The sequence below is a fragment of the Crocodylus porosus genome, unplaced genomic scaffold (assembly GCF_001723895.1).
Source record: "Crocodylus porosus isolate Cpor-Errol unplaced genomic scaffold, CroPor_comp1, whole genome shotgun sequence".
Taxonomy (NCBI): domain Eukaryota; kingdom Metazoa; phylum Chordata; order Crocodylia; family Crocodylidae; genus Crocodylus; species Crocodylus porosus.
Window position 1 is genome coordinate 3479789 of NW_017728911.1, and position 17904 is coordinate 3497692.

The 17904-nt window shown below is 47.3% G+C and overlaps 1 protein-coding gene across 2 annotated transcripts in view; it reads right to left on the minus strand.

Annotated features, from left to right (window-relative positions):
* The window catches only part of HCN4 (hyperpolarization activated cyclic nucleotide gated potassium channel 4), a 166272-nt gene that overhangs the window by 35245 nt on the left and 113123 nt on the right, over positions 1-17904 (minus strand). For both annotated transcript variants that reach the window (XM_019533294.1, XM_019533293.1), the window contains exon 4: positions 12964-13182. In XM_019533294.1, coding sequence (XP_019388839.1) covers positions 12964-13182 — 219 coding nt within the window. The remainder of the gene's footprint in view (positions 1-12963; positions 13183-17904) is intronic.

Here is a 17904-nt window from a genome sequence, read left to right on the forward strand (position 1 = left end):
GGTTCAAGCACCTACTCTGAACACCTTCAAGAGTAAATTGGATGCTTATCTTGCTGGGATCCTACGACCCCAGCTGACTTCTGCCCTTTGGGTGGGGGCGGTGGACTTGATAATCTTCTGAGGTCCCTTCCAGCCCTAATGTCTATGAAATCTATGAAACTTCATGAGGTTCCTTTTGGCCCAATCCTCCAATATGTCTAGGTCACTCTGAATCCTAGCCCTACTCTTCAGTGCATCTAGTACTCTGCTCAGCTTGGTGTCATCTGCAAACCTGAGGAGGGTGCACTTTATGTCATCTTCCATGTCTTTAATGAAGATATTGAACAAAACTGGCCCCAAGACCAACCCCTGGGGTACTCCACTTGATACCAGCTACCAACTAGACATCAAGCCATTGATTAGTACTCTCTGAGCCCAATACTTCAGCCAGTTTTCTATCTACCTCACAGTCCACTCATCCAGCCTGTACTTCCTTACCTTGGACTCTTTTCCAGGGTGCAGAGGATGGGGAATGGTGGGAAAGGGACATTAGGACAGCTACAGTCACCTGTATGACGTTAATGGGAGTGGGCAGCTCCCTGTGGGAGGGATATGAAGGGTTCTCATTCATCCCTATCCATCCTACACTAGGGCTACCTATACGTGTGCTATGGGGTGGGGGGTGTTTTAATTAGAGCAGTTCCTAGACAGCGGCTCTAATTAAAATGGCTCACTGTCACATGTATTAGCCCCTGTGCATTTCAAAACGATCACAAGGTGGTTTATCTAAAGCTCATTTGATGCAGTTTAGAAAAAATGCCCCTGTGGCCATTTTGAAATGGGGGGGTGGAGGCAGCTTAATGCCCACGACGGCGAGAGGATGCTGGAGCATTCTAATTAGAATGCGGAGCAGAATCAATTAATTGAGTCTGCTCCAACGTGTTCTAATTAGAACATGATGAGCATGTCTATAAGCACCCTAGCTCACCAGTAAGACCATACTACTCTGCCAAGCAACACACACGGTGACAGAACTAGGATCTCATTGCTCCACATCTAGGAGTAGAAGTGTAACAAGTCAGAGGCTCATCAGGACTTTGCTATATGCTTGTTCTGAGCTGCCTTCTTGGGTCCTTACCCAGTCCCACCCAGAGAGTCACTTGCACTCCTTAGAAAATGCTCCACCAGCCCAATTAGAGGGCAGGTAACCACCTCCTGGGCCAATAGGCTACTCCTGTAGTTAGGTAGATGGGGTCCTGCAAGGTAACAGATTCCAGTGCTCTGCCCTTGCACTGTCCCTGCCTTTGCAGTGTTCCCACATGGTTTGGATAAAGACTAGAGAAGGTAGCGCAGAGCAAGTAGGTAGCAGAGGCCCCATTCCCCTTCTGCTGTGTTGAGCTGTTATTCCTAGGTTCCTAAGGAGGTTCGAGGACTACGGCTGACTCCAAAGATCAGCTCTGCCTAAGCCTCTCCACATGCAGAGCTTCACACATTGAGCAGCAATTGGAGACCTATACAGTCAGGTGCCAGGTGAAGGGACCAGAGCCATGAAAAAGGTTCAGTCTTAGGGAAGTGAAGCAAAGGTCTAGAGGCCTTTGTGTGCTGCTCTTGTAAATTAGGATCTACCAAAATCCTTCTGGTATAAATTGGCTGAAGAAAATATGAGCCAGAAGGCAGGGAAACAGGCATACAGACTAATTCACTAACGTACAAGGACAGCCTGACTGGATCCTACCAGTGTGTGAAGCTCCTGGGGTATAAATGACCAACTGGTCCTTCCAGTTAACAGGACTGCAGGACTGCATGATACAGTTAGTTCTCACTGCACCTGTCACATCCTGATATCCAGCCAGGGCTGAAGAGGAAATTAAAAGCATTGCAGGAATCAAGCTCCAAACCCGGATTTGGGAACCATTACTGGTCCTGAAACTATCTCTACTGGGTTTTGTTCTGGCAGGTAATGAGCATTCAGGGCATCAAGTCTGTCATTCTGATTGCCCTCTTGTTTTCCCCACCCTGGTCAAGACAGACACTAGTAGTTCATAAGATACAAGGTGGTAAAATAGAGGCAAAGGCTACTGCTTTATACTATTGGAAATTTGGGTTCTAGGCTGCATGCAGGTACTATAAAGCAGTGGGAGCCAACCTTTTTGGCATGCCTACTGCAAATTAGCCCTGCACCCTCCTTGTATGCCACACTGGTGTCTTTTCCTTGACATGTGCTGCTCCTTTATGCTCCCTTCCCTATCTGCTCCTATGCTGCCTGTTCCCTCACTGATGCGCTGGATGCCATACTCAGAGGCTGCCCATGTCACTTGAGGCATGCCTCCCGCAGGTTGCCATGCCTGCTGAAAAGCGTAGGTAATGTAGTAAAATCATACTGGAATTTAAACTGGGATAAAAACAAAACAAAAGAAAAAACAAGTTGGTCATCAGATGAGAGGGCTGAAAGTCTTTGGGACCTCTCAGAGCCTTGTATCAGCACCATGCAAATCATACATTTCTGCTGCTATAGGGTAAGTGTGTTCAGGATATCAAGCCCATGCCCTTAGTAATGGCTTCTCTGACTCATAGTGCATGTTTGAGATCACCCTAAGGGTTGAATGTAATGAATGATCCACCAATAACCCAGTTCCTAACCCAGGTTTCCAAATCTTTGGCCTCTGCCTACCCCTGTTCCTTGGAGCACCCTCTTGGGAGATTTGGTTCAGCACCACTGAACCAGCTGCTCTGATGCTAGGTACTGACTGCCATCACACTGCCTAGAAAGACCCAAGCTCTTGCAATGCTATTATCCAATACCCACTGCAGCCTCAGCAAAGATAAACACTGAATTGGAGAGGCTTTTTCCCGGCTCTCCCCAGGAGTACAACCTGTCCTCGTAGCAATATGCTCTTACACGAAAAAGAGCCTCATCTTCTTCTGTTGAAACCAATGGAGAAGCTAAATGTAGAAAGGGCAAAGCTGGTCCCAGCCTCACAGCAGCAGGTGTGAAGGCAGCAGTGGAGAGAGGCTGAGCTGCAGCATGGATGATGGTTGAGGGTCTTGCTTTTTATTGTCATCTCTGAACACTCATATCACTTGCATACCAGCAGTGTAACTAAGGTGGAGCAAACAGTACAACAGGCCCAATTTGAAGGAAGCATCAGAGGTATCTTGTTTGCTTCAGCGATAAACTCTGCTAACTATACTGAACTGTTTTTTTCTGTTGGCATAATCTCAGTGGCATCAGTGCCTAAGCAAAAGTTTCCCAGAAAGCGACCTCTATAAGCCTGTGCATACTAGATCTTCCTCTATTCTGCATCTCCAAAACCATCAAGCCAAGCAGACCCTCTTTACTCAATCCATATGGCTCAAGGACCCCCAGCTTCTCTGCCAGGTCAGCACCAATTCCTGAATAAACTTTTCTAGCCAGATCTAATATGGCATTTAAGATCCGCAGAACCATCTCACTTTGAGTTCTACTAATGAAAGAGGCTCAGAGACCCCTTTTTGCATCTCCAAATACAGATCCCTATTTAAACTACGGCCTGTTAATCTGCCCTTGAGATCTTGAGATCCCTGATGTTTCCTGCCATCAGCTGGGCTGTAATAGTCACCTGCCTGGGTGTTTCCTGTAGCATTTCAGTGTCTCCATTTCTGGTCTGAGACTGAACCCACAAAAATGAAGACAACTGGAAAAATGAGAATTCATTGCTTGAAGATTGGGTAGGAAAGGCTGAGAGGATCTCATAAAGCGACATACACACATGCACACAGGCGTGCACAGATGCAAACACAGTTTCTCTGGAGCGCCGTCTGAATCATGAGTGGGGCCTGGGCTTGGGTCTGATTTTGTCCAGTCCAATTTGCTGCCTGTCTCTTGTACTTGCCTCGGCTCGATTTTTCCACCCGTCTCCTTCTCCTGAATGTGCCTGATGCTCAGTGGAATGTGCAGTTATCCCAAGTTCAACCCAAAAGGCTCATTTAGGGATTATTTAAATCTCTCTGAAGACAATCAGGCACACTGAGCCTTCATTCATTGTCCTTAAGTCTGCTTTTCCCAGCAGATCCTTAAAGAAGATGCTCAAGTGCTAGAAATAAGCCATGTAATTTGGAATAATTTTCTCCAAGTGATGGTTACCTTCACCAGTTCTTTCACCCAGCCTCACCCACACCCAAAGCATCGCACACAACTCACTCAAGCCCTAAACTTCCAGACACTTTTTAGATTAGCTTACACCTTCACTCTTCATCATGACCCTGTGGGACAGCTGTAAAATCACCGGCTCAGGAGGCCTGGACACATTTCCCTGTGCTGCCTCTGAACCACAAAAGAAAGAGTGATGTTAAATGAACTGTTTCCCTCCCACTTCTGGCCTTCCTCACCCTCTAAGCTCTCATTTAATCTGCAGAGATCACCCTTTGGATCTTCAAAGAAACTTTGATTTCCCCTCTCAGTTCATTTAATTAACACACACACACATTATAATGAAGGCTTCTTACAATAAGCCAGAATATGTTAGGGCTCTCCCCCAGAGTTTCCGTCAAAGGTTTATATTGTTTTTCCTGTTTAGAGCATTTTTGCTCATGCACTTCTAGAAAAGTGCTGCAAGGATTGTGGGCCTGATTCTGGTTTTGGTGCAGATCAGGATGGGCTCCAGGATAGTCAATAGAGTTGCAATGGTTCAAAGAGGAGGAGGAGGAGGATCTGGTACAGCAAAAATAAATAATTAAATAATTAAATAAAAATGAAGGGACAACAAAAGTGAGTGCACCAGTACAGTGCCCTGAGGATATTTTGGATATTTTCTAGGACAGGTATTCTCTGAAGCTGGATTAAAAACCCTGATAAGCAGTCATGGCACCCAGAAGCATGGCTCTGTAAGGAGATTTTACACTCTGTCGGGGGGGAGCTTGAGTTACCAACTGGAGTGTCTTGACTGAACATTTCGTCTTTGTTGTACTGCCTAGGATGCAAGAGCAGGGGCTGCATGGTCAGCTTGTGTATCCCAAAGCCATGAGGTGGGATCCCACCCCCCATCCCTCCACACACAAAATCGTGGAATAAACTTTAAAATCACAGAGTATTTTTATAGAGTTATTTTTATTTGCCTCGTGGGTTTTGCAGCGTTAGGGTTTAGCCCATCAGGATTTTCTCTACAACCAAGAGAGCCTAACCTCACTTAAAAAATAAAATGAAAAACCCATTAATTTGTAATTATGTGATTTCTGGTGAGAGGATTGTAAGGGAAAAAAGTTGTATAATATAACACATAAAATCCTTCAAGCTGGCAACCAAGCTGGTATCACTTTGCAGAAGGCCGTGTCAAAAGTGTCTTTAATGTCAGTGTCAGGGCTTATTCTGCTCTTTTCTCCTCCATTCTTGAAGTCTGGTTGGGCCTGAAATTAATGCCAACTCTCACAATTAGACATGATCCTACTGATATGTATGTACCTGCTAAACCTGCTAAACTATGTACACAGATATACACAGTCCCACTGACTTCAACCTGAACCACTCACATGTGTATATTTAAGCAGGTGTGTAAGCGTTTGCAGGGGCAGGGCCTTTGTGTCTGTTTGGTTTGACTTTTCCCCAGCAACACCCAGGAGACCATATCAATACTATTTTGATTTCTTATTAATGACAGCGCTAAGCCTACATCCCAAATCCATCTGCTCTCAGCTGTGGAAGTGATTGAGAGCTGTCCCTAGATATGATCCCCAATCTGCAAAACAACACTGAACCCTTCCAAACCCAGGATCAGACTTGGGTCACATTCAGGCAGCTCAGTCCTGTCCCTAGTTGTGTACTATATCAGATGGGCTTTGAAGATCTGGGGATCACAGGGTGGACTATTTAGATCACTCAGGGTGTGCTCTGCCCTCACCCTGCTGACTTCAGTAGAGTTACCTCCGTGGTACAGATACAAACAGATGTCAGACTAGACTGAGACCCCATATTTCCTGCTGTTATAAACACCCCAGATACTGGCTGATAACACCAGGAGCGTTCTTTCACCCTGTGTGCAGCTCCCATTACACAGGGTCCAAACCCAATCCATGAGCAGCGCTTGCTGCCTCCCCAAGTTGTTAATCAGTCCCTGTTCAGACAAGGATAATGTGTCAGACAATCCCATTGCTGGACTGTGACAAGGAGGTGCTAACAGGCTGAATGGGGTGAATTACAAGCTGTTCACTTCCTTACATCTGCTTTATTAACTGACTACAAGCCACAGAAACCTGTTGTCCCCTATGGCGGGGGGGTGGTTACCATTAACACACAGACCTAAGTCTGAAATTGGATGCACATTGGACCATGGCTTTGCCCAGCTTAAGTCAATAGCCATTTCCTCCACGGATACCAGGATTTCACCCCATGTCTCTTATGGGCCAATCCAATTTGCATAACACAGTGAAGAGGAAATGTGGCACTTGCCCTGATCATACAAGGGCTTGCCCCAGTACCCCCTGCCAGGATGGTGCATTAAAGATGCCCACAAAATGCCACTGGGCATCCCTACTTAAAACCTCTTTTAAGTAGCTCATTTGTCATGATGTGCATCTCCCTGCCTGATCAGAACACCTTGTCAGATCCAGTAGCCGGTCCCTGCCTGAATCAGGAGTGCAGTACAGAGGAACCCACAGTTGTGTCACCAAAGCCATATTCAATACACACTGCAGCGTGGGCCTACAAGGAACCCAACTCTTAGGCTTCTCTGAAGACCCCTCCCACCCCCCCATATTGTACTTCAGGGATGCCCAACTTCTAAGGAGCTGGGGCCACATGTCCTGCAGCTTGCTTTCGCAGAGCCCATGGGCCCCCGGAGCCACACATTTCATGCCCCAGCATGAGCTGCACTGCACTGCCCCATGCCCCGGAGCAGAGCAGGGAAAGCTGGAGGGGGAGGGGGCCTGGAGACTAGCTGCAGATGGAGCAATGCAGGAGCAATGTGGAAACCCAGAGGCTGCAATTTAACCCCCATGGGCCACATGCAGCCTGTGGGCTGCCAGCTGGAAAACCCTGTTGTACTTGATCCCCACCCCCCTGTACCCCACACTGGAAATACATCCCACTCATGTTGAGAGGTGCAGTGGGTTCAGGGAATGCCACGGCTCCTTTTTGTGCATGAACAGGAGAGCTGTAAGGCAGAAAGCTGACTGCAGGAACAGGCAGGCGGGGGTAGGGAAGAAAGAGCCTGCGCGATTCTAATCAGCGCCTGCCCAGCGGACTCCGCTGGTTCGCGCCGGGGTCACAGCTCAGCAGGGCGACTCAGCTCTCCGCATGATCATTTTTTTCTTTTACCACTCAGGTGCAAAAATGGATTTGAAAACTGATAATGAAGTTTGACATCCTCTCACTGGGAAGGAGTGAATTGCTAATGACAAGGGCGTTTTGCTCTCCGTGCAAATGCACAGAGCTCACATATGTGCAACAAAGATACACCACACATGTCCACACACATGCATACATGCATTAAGTTCAGGATAGATGGTTACAGGGACAGAAGTGACAGACTGCCTCCTGGGAACAAGAAATGTCAGCAGGTCAGCTTTAAGCATAATGCCTCAGACAAAATTAATCCCTGGTGTAAATTCATTAACAATGGAGGAGTTATACCACAGATTACCAGTGATATGGTCTGCAGGGGTTTCCAAAGATTGGCTGAGTACCTGTTGCATATGCAGCTAGTTCCCCACTTTCCAGGTTCATGCAAACCCTGAATGCCACATACATCCATGTGGTCCAATGCTCTCAAGCAATCTTGTAAGCACCCACAGACCCACTAAAGTCACTAAGATGGACCCATCCACACTTGAGCACCTGTTGACACTCAGGCTCTCCATGAGCTTCCTTTTATAAATAGCCATTGCTCTCCAGGCTGGACGTCTGAGACCCACTCTCTGAGGCACCATATCACCAGTGCTAGGTGGGACTGTTTTTTGAGGAAATGGTAAATTCATCAAGAAATGAAGTTTGGGAGGGGTCAGAACCATTGGCCAAATTCAACCCAAACACAGTGTCAGCTAGAAAAAAAATCTGAAAAGCTGAAACATTTTGTTTTAACGTTGTACATCAAATGTTTAGCAGTCATTTCAAACCCAGGGTGTCATTTCCTAAATGACACATTTCAGGGTGGTTGAGGACACAAGAAAAAGCCCTGAAGGAGAGCTGGTTCCCAGAGACACAGTCTGGAGAGCTAAGCAGGATCTCCCAGCTTTGACTGCTGGGGTCTGACCTCAAGTCCTTCTGCAATGGCACAGTTTCAATGCCTTTTTTTTTAATGCCTCCTCCACAAATTCCCAAAGTGGCAGCAGCTTGTGGTGGCACATGAAAACTGACAGAGGAGAGCACAGATGCTCCTTTAGCACTGCATCAACTTTGTCTCTGGCTGCATGCAAATCTTTACCCAATGTAAATATGCTTTTACAGTCTTAAGAGTAAGCAGTATGGACCCAGAATGGCCATGAGGATAGAAGAACGAATGAGAAAAAAGAGGGTTTAAGAAGAGAACGTGTAGAAACCAGAAAGACCTCTACTTAAGAGAAGGAGGGTGGGGTTGGGAAAGAGAGACTGCAGCTATGCTGGGCTCTGTACTGCTGAGTGCTGCAAGCCTTAGCTTGTCATTCACTTAACTAGATCCATCTCAGAAGACACCACAGGAGAAACGAGGCTCCCTGCAGGAAACCTTTCATTCCCATCACTTCCTTGAGTCCTGTTGGAGTCAGAGAGGTGGCCAGGGAGTGCAGCCCTCTCTGCTCCGCTCCAAGCAGTGGGATGCAGAGGCTCCTTAAAAGTAAGTGGCATGTTCAGCTCTCCCAGCTGGCTCAAGGTTACAGAGTCTTGGGGGGAGGGGGGTGTAGGCAGGGAAATAACGACTTTACATTAATATTCATCCAGTTGAGCTGTAGGACGATGAGAGAAATCAATATAGTAGCTTGGTACACAGAGCAGGGGAACCAAACGAGCTGGAGATTAGCAGTGGCTGATTTGTCATTGAGACGGTTTCTGCTGACAGCTCCTTGTCACTGCCCTTCGGCACCCGAGTGCAGGGCTGTTCCAGGAGCCTGGAAGTGACAAGCAAAGCTGGACAGAGCCTAGAGAAGGGAGTAGGGTGGGAGGTAAGTCGGGATGGGGGTTCACAGGATAAATACTAGGGCTGTGTGAAATTGCACGAAGTGTTTCGTTTCAAACCTGCTTTGGTGCATTTTGAGCTCAAAACAGCGAAATTGAAATGAAACAAAAAGCATTGAAACAGCTTCGAAACAAAATGAGGGCACTCGAAATGTTTTCAGCCTCCTGTCATATGGCACAGACCGGGGGCCCGCACCCCTGGAGGAGTCTGGCATAACCCCGCAGCCCTCCTGGGGGTGCGAGCCCCTGGATCTGTGCCGAATGACAGGAGGCTGCCACTGTCAGCAAGTGTCACAAATTTTGCTTTCAAGACTTTGAGGTGCAGTTTCTGAGAAACCCCTGCACCTATCTCCTTGAAACTTGGCAGGCTTTGTGCCATCAGAAGGGGCTACCATCCCTGAAATTTGCATCTGAATCAGGCAACAAATGTCAACATTTTAGGCATTTTCATGATTCCCCATTGTAGCCTATGGGCGAAACATCAAAACAAGCGTGAAACAGTGAAACAGTTTCGACGAAACGAAACAAGACAGCGCTTGGAAACGAAAGCAAACGATGAAACGAAACACTGTCCCTTTGAAATGGTGAAACGGACGTTGAAACAAAATGATGATGTTTCTCATAGCCCTAATAAATACAGCTTAAGGGCCTGATTCAGCAAGGGGAAAGCTCTGCAGCATCTGCTCCAGGGCTAGAAGGGGACAGGATGGCTTGGGGAAGGGGAGGGGGTGGAGGGAACGTGCACCATTTACATCATACATTTACACAATCGGCTGGTTCCCTAAGCTAGCAGCAGTCATTTTCTACCATTCCCTATCAATGCCCCTTTCAAGAAGTACTGTGCCTAGGCAGGGCAGAAAACAACCAATGTTCCTCATCCAAGTCCCTATCCTGTGAGATGCTGAATGCCATCAGCTCCCAATGAAGAAACTGGGCAGCGAAGCCACTTAGCCCTCACAGGGAGGGCTCAGTACCTTGGAGAACTGGCCCCAAGCCTGAATGCAATTCATGTGCCTAACTTCTCTCAGAGAGGGGAAACATTGCCTCTCTCCTACCCTGTGTGAAGCAATTACTTGTAGACACTTGAGTAACATCATAACCAGGCAAACAGCACACTTGGCATCCTTCCAGGCTGGACTCATGGTCATAGGGAAGGAGAAAGTCAGGAAACACTCTCAAGAGTGAAGGTGATCTTGAGGTTAGGTTTGGGTCCTGCCACTGGTTCCCTGTGTGACCTCAAGGAAATCACTTCAGATCCCTATTCTTACCATTAAGCTAACGATGCTGCCTTGTGTCCCAAGGGTATGGGAAGGACTGGTCTGTTGCTATGCGTGCACCCAGATATTTGCAGGGAAGAGGACTATAAGAGAAGAATTACAGACAGAACTTTGAGTGGGCTAACAGTCACCAAAAACTGGGTCAAATTGTGCACGTTTTACTCCCACAGAGACAGCAAAGATTTGCCCTGACTTCTATTGTCAAGGTCCTTCAAAGCCCTGCTTGTGCAGTGAGTCTCTGCAATGGAGGATCAAGCTGGCTGGGCAAAAGTATGAACTGGCATAAAATTCTTTCGTAAATTCAAATTTGAAGCTGAAGAAAGGTGTGTTCAAGTTGTCTTCAAAGCAAAGGTCACACCAAAAGTTCCCAAGCCTTCCTGCTCCTAAGATCATCCTTATCCCCACACCCAGCCACTAGCCTACTATGAAACTGTCAGATGAAGAGGGATTCATGGAGTACTGCCTGAACACATCCATGTTGGTGACAGGTGCAGACCCACTTCCCAATCAGAGGTGGACTGAGGCCAAGCCTCCAAACTGCCACTTGTTTCTTCAAATCAATTCTGCAAACCTGCTGAGGTCCTTTGCTTATAATATGCTCCAACAGACACACTGTCCCAGGAGGATGGAGGGCTAAATTGACTTGTGAAACTGCAGATCTTGAAGCGGTCTCATTTCATTCAGGGCTATTCCAGTTCTAGGAAGGCCGAAAGTAAATATGTATTTGTTTTAGGCCATCTTTTGCCCCTTTTGCAACAGAAAATTGAATGTAATTGACTCCCTGCAATTTTGTTCTTGGGAGACTACTGGACAAGTGAGTCCAATTCACAGGAAACTCACCTTTCACTATGCTGTATGTGCACTACCTTACAGTTATGGGAAAGGTTTTCCTTTGTATGTTTGGATCCATGATGATTGAACTGCCTTGTTTGCTGCACTTTCTATATGGGAGCCCTGCTTTAAATTGACACCTCCACTCATGTTCAGCCACACTGGCTTAAAGCCAGTTTAGCCGCAACAGCTCAGGGCTGCGGAGATGATCTGGAATTAAACCCCAACAGCCAAGATCTGCTCTTGTCTTTAGAGCCCTACAGTCCAACCCTGCAAGTGTCACCCCAGACTAAGCACTGAATTTGAACATGGTCCTGGACTTACATGCTATTTAAAACACATTTGTATAAACCTTCTGCACAGGCAGCTCTGATTGTTTTTCACCAGGGCTATTGCTTCTCATACTGTATCCAATCAACCCAAAATCCAGCAGCAGTTGTCTGTGTGCTCTGATTATGTCCAGCATTACCTCAAATCCTTGTCTCAGCTCCCCCTCCCCTTCTGGATCAAGCTCAAGTTCAGACTTCCTCAGTTTGAAAGTCCTGCCCACCAAAGTCTGATCTATTTCTATTCTTCTTTCCTTTTGCTCCCTGCTTGGTCCCTCCCCACAAGCTACACAAGTTCACCACTCCCTCTACAACCTTTCACGTCTTCATCTTTGTGCCTCGAGGTCCAATGTGCCTGGAGGTTTCTAGACCAGAATCCACAATTCCTCTCTGTTAGCATGCTTCTAATATCTCATTAAAGCTTGCCTCTGTGAAACTTGTGGATGTATACGATGCTTTTCTCAGATAAATTACAGGTTCCTGTTTTACAGGTGGAGACTGAAAAAAACACTGGCCAGATATCAACCCACCAACTGGTACGAGGGCCAGGATTACCCTCTTAGCTCTCTGACCACTAGACAACATGAAGGCACCGGTCTTGTGCTCTGTGGGTACCTTTATGTCCTGGCCATGTATCTCCCTGTCTGGAGGTACTTAGAAGCTACTGACCAGCACTATGCAAGTGTGCATATTTCTGGAAGCAACCAGACTCCCCTATTCAATATGCTCCAGACACGCAGGGGTTCTCCAAGCAGAGCATAATCACGTACGGCTTTTGCTGGGTCACCTTATGTTAGAGCTCCCATCTATTTCTACCCCATGAAGCAAACTAAACCCATCATGGGACCATGTCTCAAGGCTTCCTGCCTTGAGATTGTCCACTTGCACCAGAGCTGGTGACATGTCACTGTATTGCAATGGCAACATCACCACGTTGTGAGACTACAGTGCCAGGTGGCTGACCTGACAGGTACACAGCTGCTGGGCACTCTGGAGCTGTGGGTGACGCATGGTGGTTTGTTATCGTAGGGCTGCCTGTGAACACAAGAGGGCTTGGCATGGCTTCCTTGAAAGAAAGTGCTAGCTAAAAAGACCGCAGCACTTACTGGAAATTTAAGTGTGCTTTCAAACAAGACTTAAAGAGGTAAAAGTGGGTTCTGACACAGATCAGATCTCCTTATCAACACAGGCAAAGGGATGGTAACTTGCCTCCTCATTGTTAGTCCCCTTAATTATGTCATGCCAGTTTCCCCCAGGAATCAGTTAGGGTTTTCTTTGGATGAACACTCATGAATAATCCCTATGCTGTCTGGTGGCCCCTCAGCTCCAGCTGCTCACTGTACCCACTCACCCCAATGACTTATAGTCCTCTAAGCCTCCAGGCCATGCGCAAACCAACCCCAGGGGGCTGGCTCCAAAGCAGGTTCCTTACCTTCTCCTGGTACTGCCGCCGTGAGGAGTCCAGAGACTGGATGAGGGCTGTGGCATGGCCGATGAACATGGCATAGCAGGTGGCACCAACGATCATGCTCAGCATAGTAAGCCACACGTCTGACATACCAACAGGAGCCTGCTGCCCGTACCCAATGCAGAGCATGTGACTCATCGCCTTGAACAGCGCATATGAGTACTGCTTCCCCCAGGAGTCATTCTAAAGAGACAGACAGATAGACAGACAAGGCTTAAATAGTGTTGCAGGACACAAGGATGTGTTCCCTGGGACAGATGCATTTAAAAATGGATGCCTAATGTCAGGCTTCAAAGCCTGCACTTGTGATGCTAAATAAGGGACTTGATTGTCAGATGGCTAAGAACTGCTGAGCGCTGAATATAGTTGAGCACTGAGCGTTTTATTTAGGTGCTGAACTATAGGCAAAGGAGAAATTCTTGGCTGGGTTTTATACAAATCCTATATATTCCTTCCAGTCAAATTCTCCACAAAGGAAATCCAGAGAGGTGAAAGCAGTAATAACCCAGGATGAATAGAGACAGTGCCATCCTCGCATACAGCTATACGCCACAGTGCATTGGGTTAGTCCCATAGGGTCATATGTACGGTAATAGAAATTGCAGCCAATTTCTGCTCTACCCAAAAGCTGGGAAACAGGTAGGAGTTCCCACAAGTGACATGGGTCCAGACAACAATGGGGTAGCCCATTGACTTGTTGTGTTCTAGATTTGTGGGCTCATTTCTGATATACCATGGAGGTTAGGGCCACTGGCAAAGGCAAGTTCCTGCCCAGGCAGGGGATTATTTTCAAGGCAAAATGTATCTTCTCTCAAGGAACAGCACAAGCACCTGTGACCATATGGCAAGGATGCAAAACACTGTCATGGTGAGAAGTCAAATAACACCTTGGGGACATTCTGTGCCATCTCTGTTCTTGCACTGACATGAACAGCAATAGCACCCCGGACCTGAGATAATGAAGGAGGATCGAATGCAGTGGAGTTAGAGGCTGCCTAGATGAGCTTGAATTTACAAGCCAAAACCAGGTGCATTGACTGCGTAGTGGTAGCTATCAGTCCTGGCCCCAAATCCTGGGGCCCCTGTAACTGCACTATCATTGCACATGGCTATTACAATGAGCACAAAAAATACCTTTGCTGTAGCCATTCACTGAAGTGCAAAATCCACACATTTATTACTCTTCCATTCCTAGAAGATGCTAATGTTATGGATTTGCCTGTGCCATAGTATTAGGCAGAGCAGCTTGGAAAGTCTTTGAAGGCAGGATGGCTGATTGGTAGCTAGGTGAAGTATATCTAGGAGACAGCTCTATGACCCCTTTTTGGAGAGACCATGCCTATATTAGGGACACTTCCTAAATCTTTCCATTGCTTCAGCTCTGCTGGTGTTAGCCACACTGAGAGCCCTGGTGTCAATGGGCCACCAGTGTTTTTAAACACCATGTAACCCTGCTCAGTGAAGGGGTCAGAGAGGCAGAAGGCTCTTCTTTACCAGGATTCCTAATGTTACTAACATCAGTGGAAAATTTTTAGGAAGCATAATCATCATAAATAGAGCCAGGGTGTTGTGTTGCCACCTTTGAGCCATCAAGAAGACTTAAAACCTCCAGAGAGCATCACTGCCTTGTTTGGAGATAAACAAGTGGACAAAGACTCCAGCTAATCTTATCCAGGCTATATTCGGTTACGATATGCATGACAGTCCTGATTAGCACTTGCAACGAGAATTGACAAAGCAACAAAAACAGCAGCAAAATGCACACAGAAGAAGTAACCCATTCAGAGCCCCTTGAAGATACAGCTCCTTCCCGGCGCCAAACTGTCTGAGCTTGTCTTGCTAACAAAGGAGGAGTTAGTTTAACCTACTGCATAGGAAAATGACTCCTGCCATCAAGACAACAGAGAAGACAATGTGGCAATTGCTGTCTCAGTTCCCTACTTGCTACACAACTGGCCGTCCATTGTGTCAGCAGGAACAATTAACCAGAGGGAGTCAGGCATAGATAAGGGCAGGCAACATTTGCACCCTCTCAGTGGATGGGAGTGTCAGCTTGTGGATAGGTTTCCTTAGAAGCGTAGCTTGCCTGGGGGTATGAATTGAGCTACCGCATCCATCTGCAGGATGCCACCACCCCAGCCAGCCCCACCATTTGCTGAGGTTGGCCAGGCAGGATTGTAGGCTCCTGCTGGACACATTTCTTTACCACTGAGGTCTTGTGCCATGCAGCAACCTAAACCCTGAGGTGTCAAGAGCTGGGTCACCTTAGCAAGATCCTAGCTGAAGGAATATTCTCCTCTCTCTACTACAGGATTTTACCCACAGTCCATTTTCCTGTACCACCTTCCTTCTAGCAGTCATGCAGCCATCACTATACAAAGCCCCACTGCTTATGCAGCATCACATGCGCTCCCTTATTACGAGACCTACCCCAGCCACACTTTGCTGGCGATCTGTATTACGGAGGTCAAACTGCAGTTTTGAGATTGTGGGCTGGACCGGTCACACTGGCCAAGCCACTGTCTTCCATGGCACATCACCTGCAAGGCAGGCAGCAGATTGACAGCCCCAATAATGCTAGCTGCCACCTGTGTCAGAAGGGCAGACAGTTGTGTAGTCCCCTTCCCTCTCTGTGTAATGAACCTTCCCCATTAAATGGACGTGTTCTTTTATTAAACTGCATTAGAGAAAGTGGGTCATTTGTTTGTGGGAGTGAGCAGAATGCTGATGCTGGGCAGAAGAGCTTCACAGGAGCCCCGGCAGTGAGCACTTTGATACCCAGAAGAGCTGAGAATACCCAGAAGGGCAGGATATTAGTACCTATAGATAGGAAAGGGGCGGGGGAGAAGGAAGGAGAATGGGGGGAGTGAAGAAGGTTGGGTACATTCATACATGTCCATGATTATCTGGGACTTGCTGACTGAGACCCAGGCCTAGGATATAAAATACCCCAGGAGAAATGATCTGGCCTGTGAATCAGGATTCACCACTGGAGATGAAAAACATAAAGTAAGTATGGAGTATCCAGCCTCAAACCCAGAGAAGCAACCAGGGCGGCCCAGTTTGGGGTAGCTGCATGTGCCTTTAGATGCTCCAGAGTGGGCGGGGGTGGTGGTACAGTGGAAGCACAGCTACCCCATGCAGTGAGCAGTGCGCCAAGGGGAGACAATAGAAAGTTTCACCCCACACTGAGGAATGGTGACGAAACATCTCCACCAACTTTTTCTTTCTGGTTTTCTTACTGTGCTTTCCTCAAGCCTCTTTCAGCTTGAAAGATCCCATCTTGGTACAAGATCCTGTCTCTAAGGCACTGGTTTTCAATCTTTTTTCATTTGTGGACCCCTCTGGAAATTTCAAATGGAGGTTTGGACCCCTTTGAATTCTAAGTGTGGGTATTCACATGCTTTTGATGGATGACAGTCATCTTTTGAGGACCCCTTAGACACTGTCTGTCTGAGGACCCCCAGGGGCCTGAGGACCACAGGGAATCACCCACCCTACCCACCACAGAGGCTGCTTCTGGGGTTTAACCTGGCAGTGGAGTGCAACATTACACTTGGGTTTAGGATGGGAAGTGGAGAGCACTGCATCCAGATAGAACTGCAAGGGAAATTTAAGAAGAAATGCTGAGGTTAGTCAGGTTAGGATGTGGACAAAACACCAGGGCTACACCCTGGCTTACAGTGAGATGTCCAGGGCACAACCATTTCATGGTGTCAGGCACTTTTAGGATCTGCTGAGTGCTTGGTGAGCTCAGTAAGCATAGAGGGCTCAGCACTTTGCAGAAGGTGCTCCTCACTGGGCACATCTGGGTCATTAGGGTACATTTATACTGCTATATAGGGCCACCATTAGGCCTGCTCTCTTGTTCCAACCATTCAATGATGCACATTAAGAAAACCTTAGCTCATTACCCAACTGCAGTCCAGTCTCCTCCCAGAAGCGCTCCTGGGTGCCTGGGGTGAGGCTGAGCTTTCCCCTAGTCAACACCCTCAATCCCCAACTGTGCATTTAGACTTCACCCAGGTGCTGTAGTCTACAAAGCCTATGGTAGCCATGGCTGTTTTATAAAGAGAACTGGTACAGTTCAATCCTTCTCCTTGTAGGGTAATAGATAACCTGTATAAGCACCTCCATACTAGTATAATTTCAGCTAGAGAAGGGGGCTAGTATTACTTGAACTCTCTTGAGACGGTGACAAGCAGTGCAGCTCACATGTATAAACATGGCCTTTCCCCATTAAATACATTTAAAGCAATAGAAAACTGATCTGCAGAATTGTCTGAACCTGCTTCAGGGATGTGTGCAGACTTGAGGGCACATCTGAGGTTAACCTGCTTTAGAACATGCTCCTATTATTCAGGAAGCATCTGCATGGAGGAGATAACATGTTTTGGCCTTGTTGAGTGTCCCATAATCTGCTTGGCCTACCTACTCCTGCTCAAATATCCCTTCAGCACAGTTTGAAGAAGTCGCTGAAGGGATTGGGTGTCATTGCTTAGGGGACACTGGTGGTGCTGGAGGGGCATCCCGTTGCAAGTGACTGAGCAAATCTATCACTGTGGAAGATCAGAGCGAGATGAAAGGATGCTCAGATAACAGCTGCCAAGCCCCTGGGCAGGAGGAGATCACAGTCCACAGGCAAAGAGATGGACCCTTTGGTCACCCAAACTTGTGCCACTAACATTTCACGACATTCAGAGGACAAATCATCATCAGCAAGACTGGGCTTCCCACTGGCTAAAAACATGTGCCTAGAAATAAGGAAACACAGCTAACTTCAGTGTTTGCTTACAGAGGGAGGCAATGGTTTCCTGAAAGCTCTTATTCCAAAGGTGAGGTATTCCACTCCACACCAAGCCCCTCTTACGACCTAATCACAGTGTAATGAAACCCCTGCCCTGC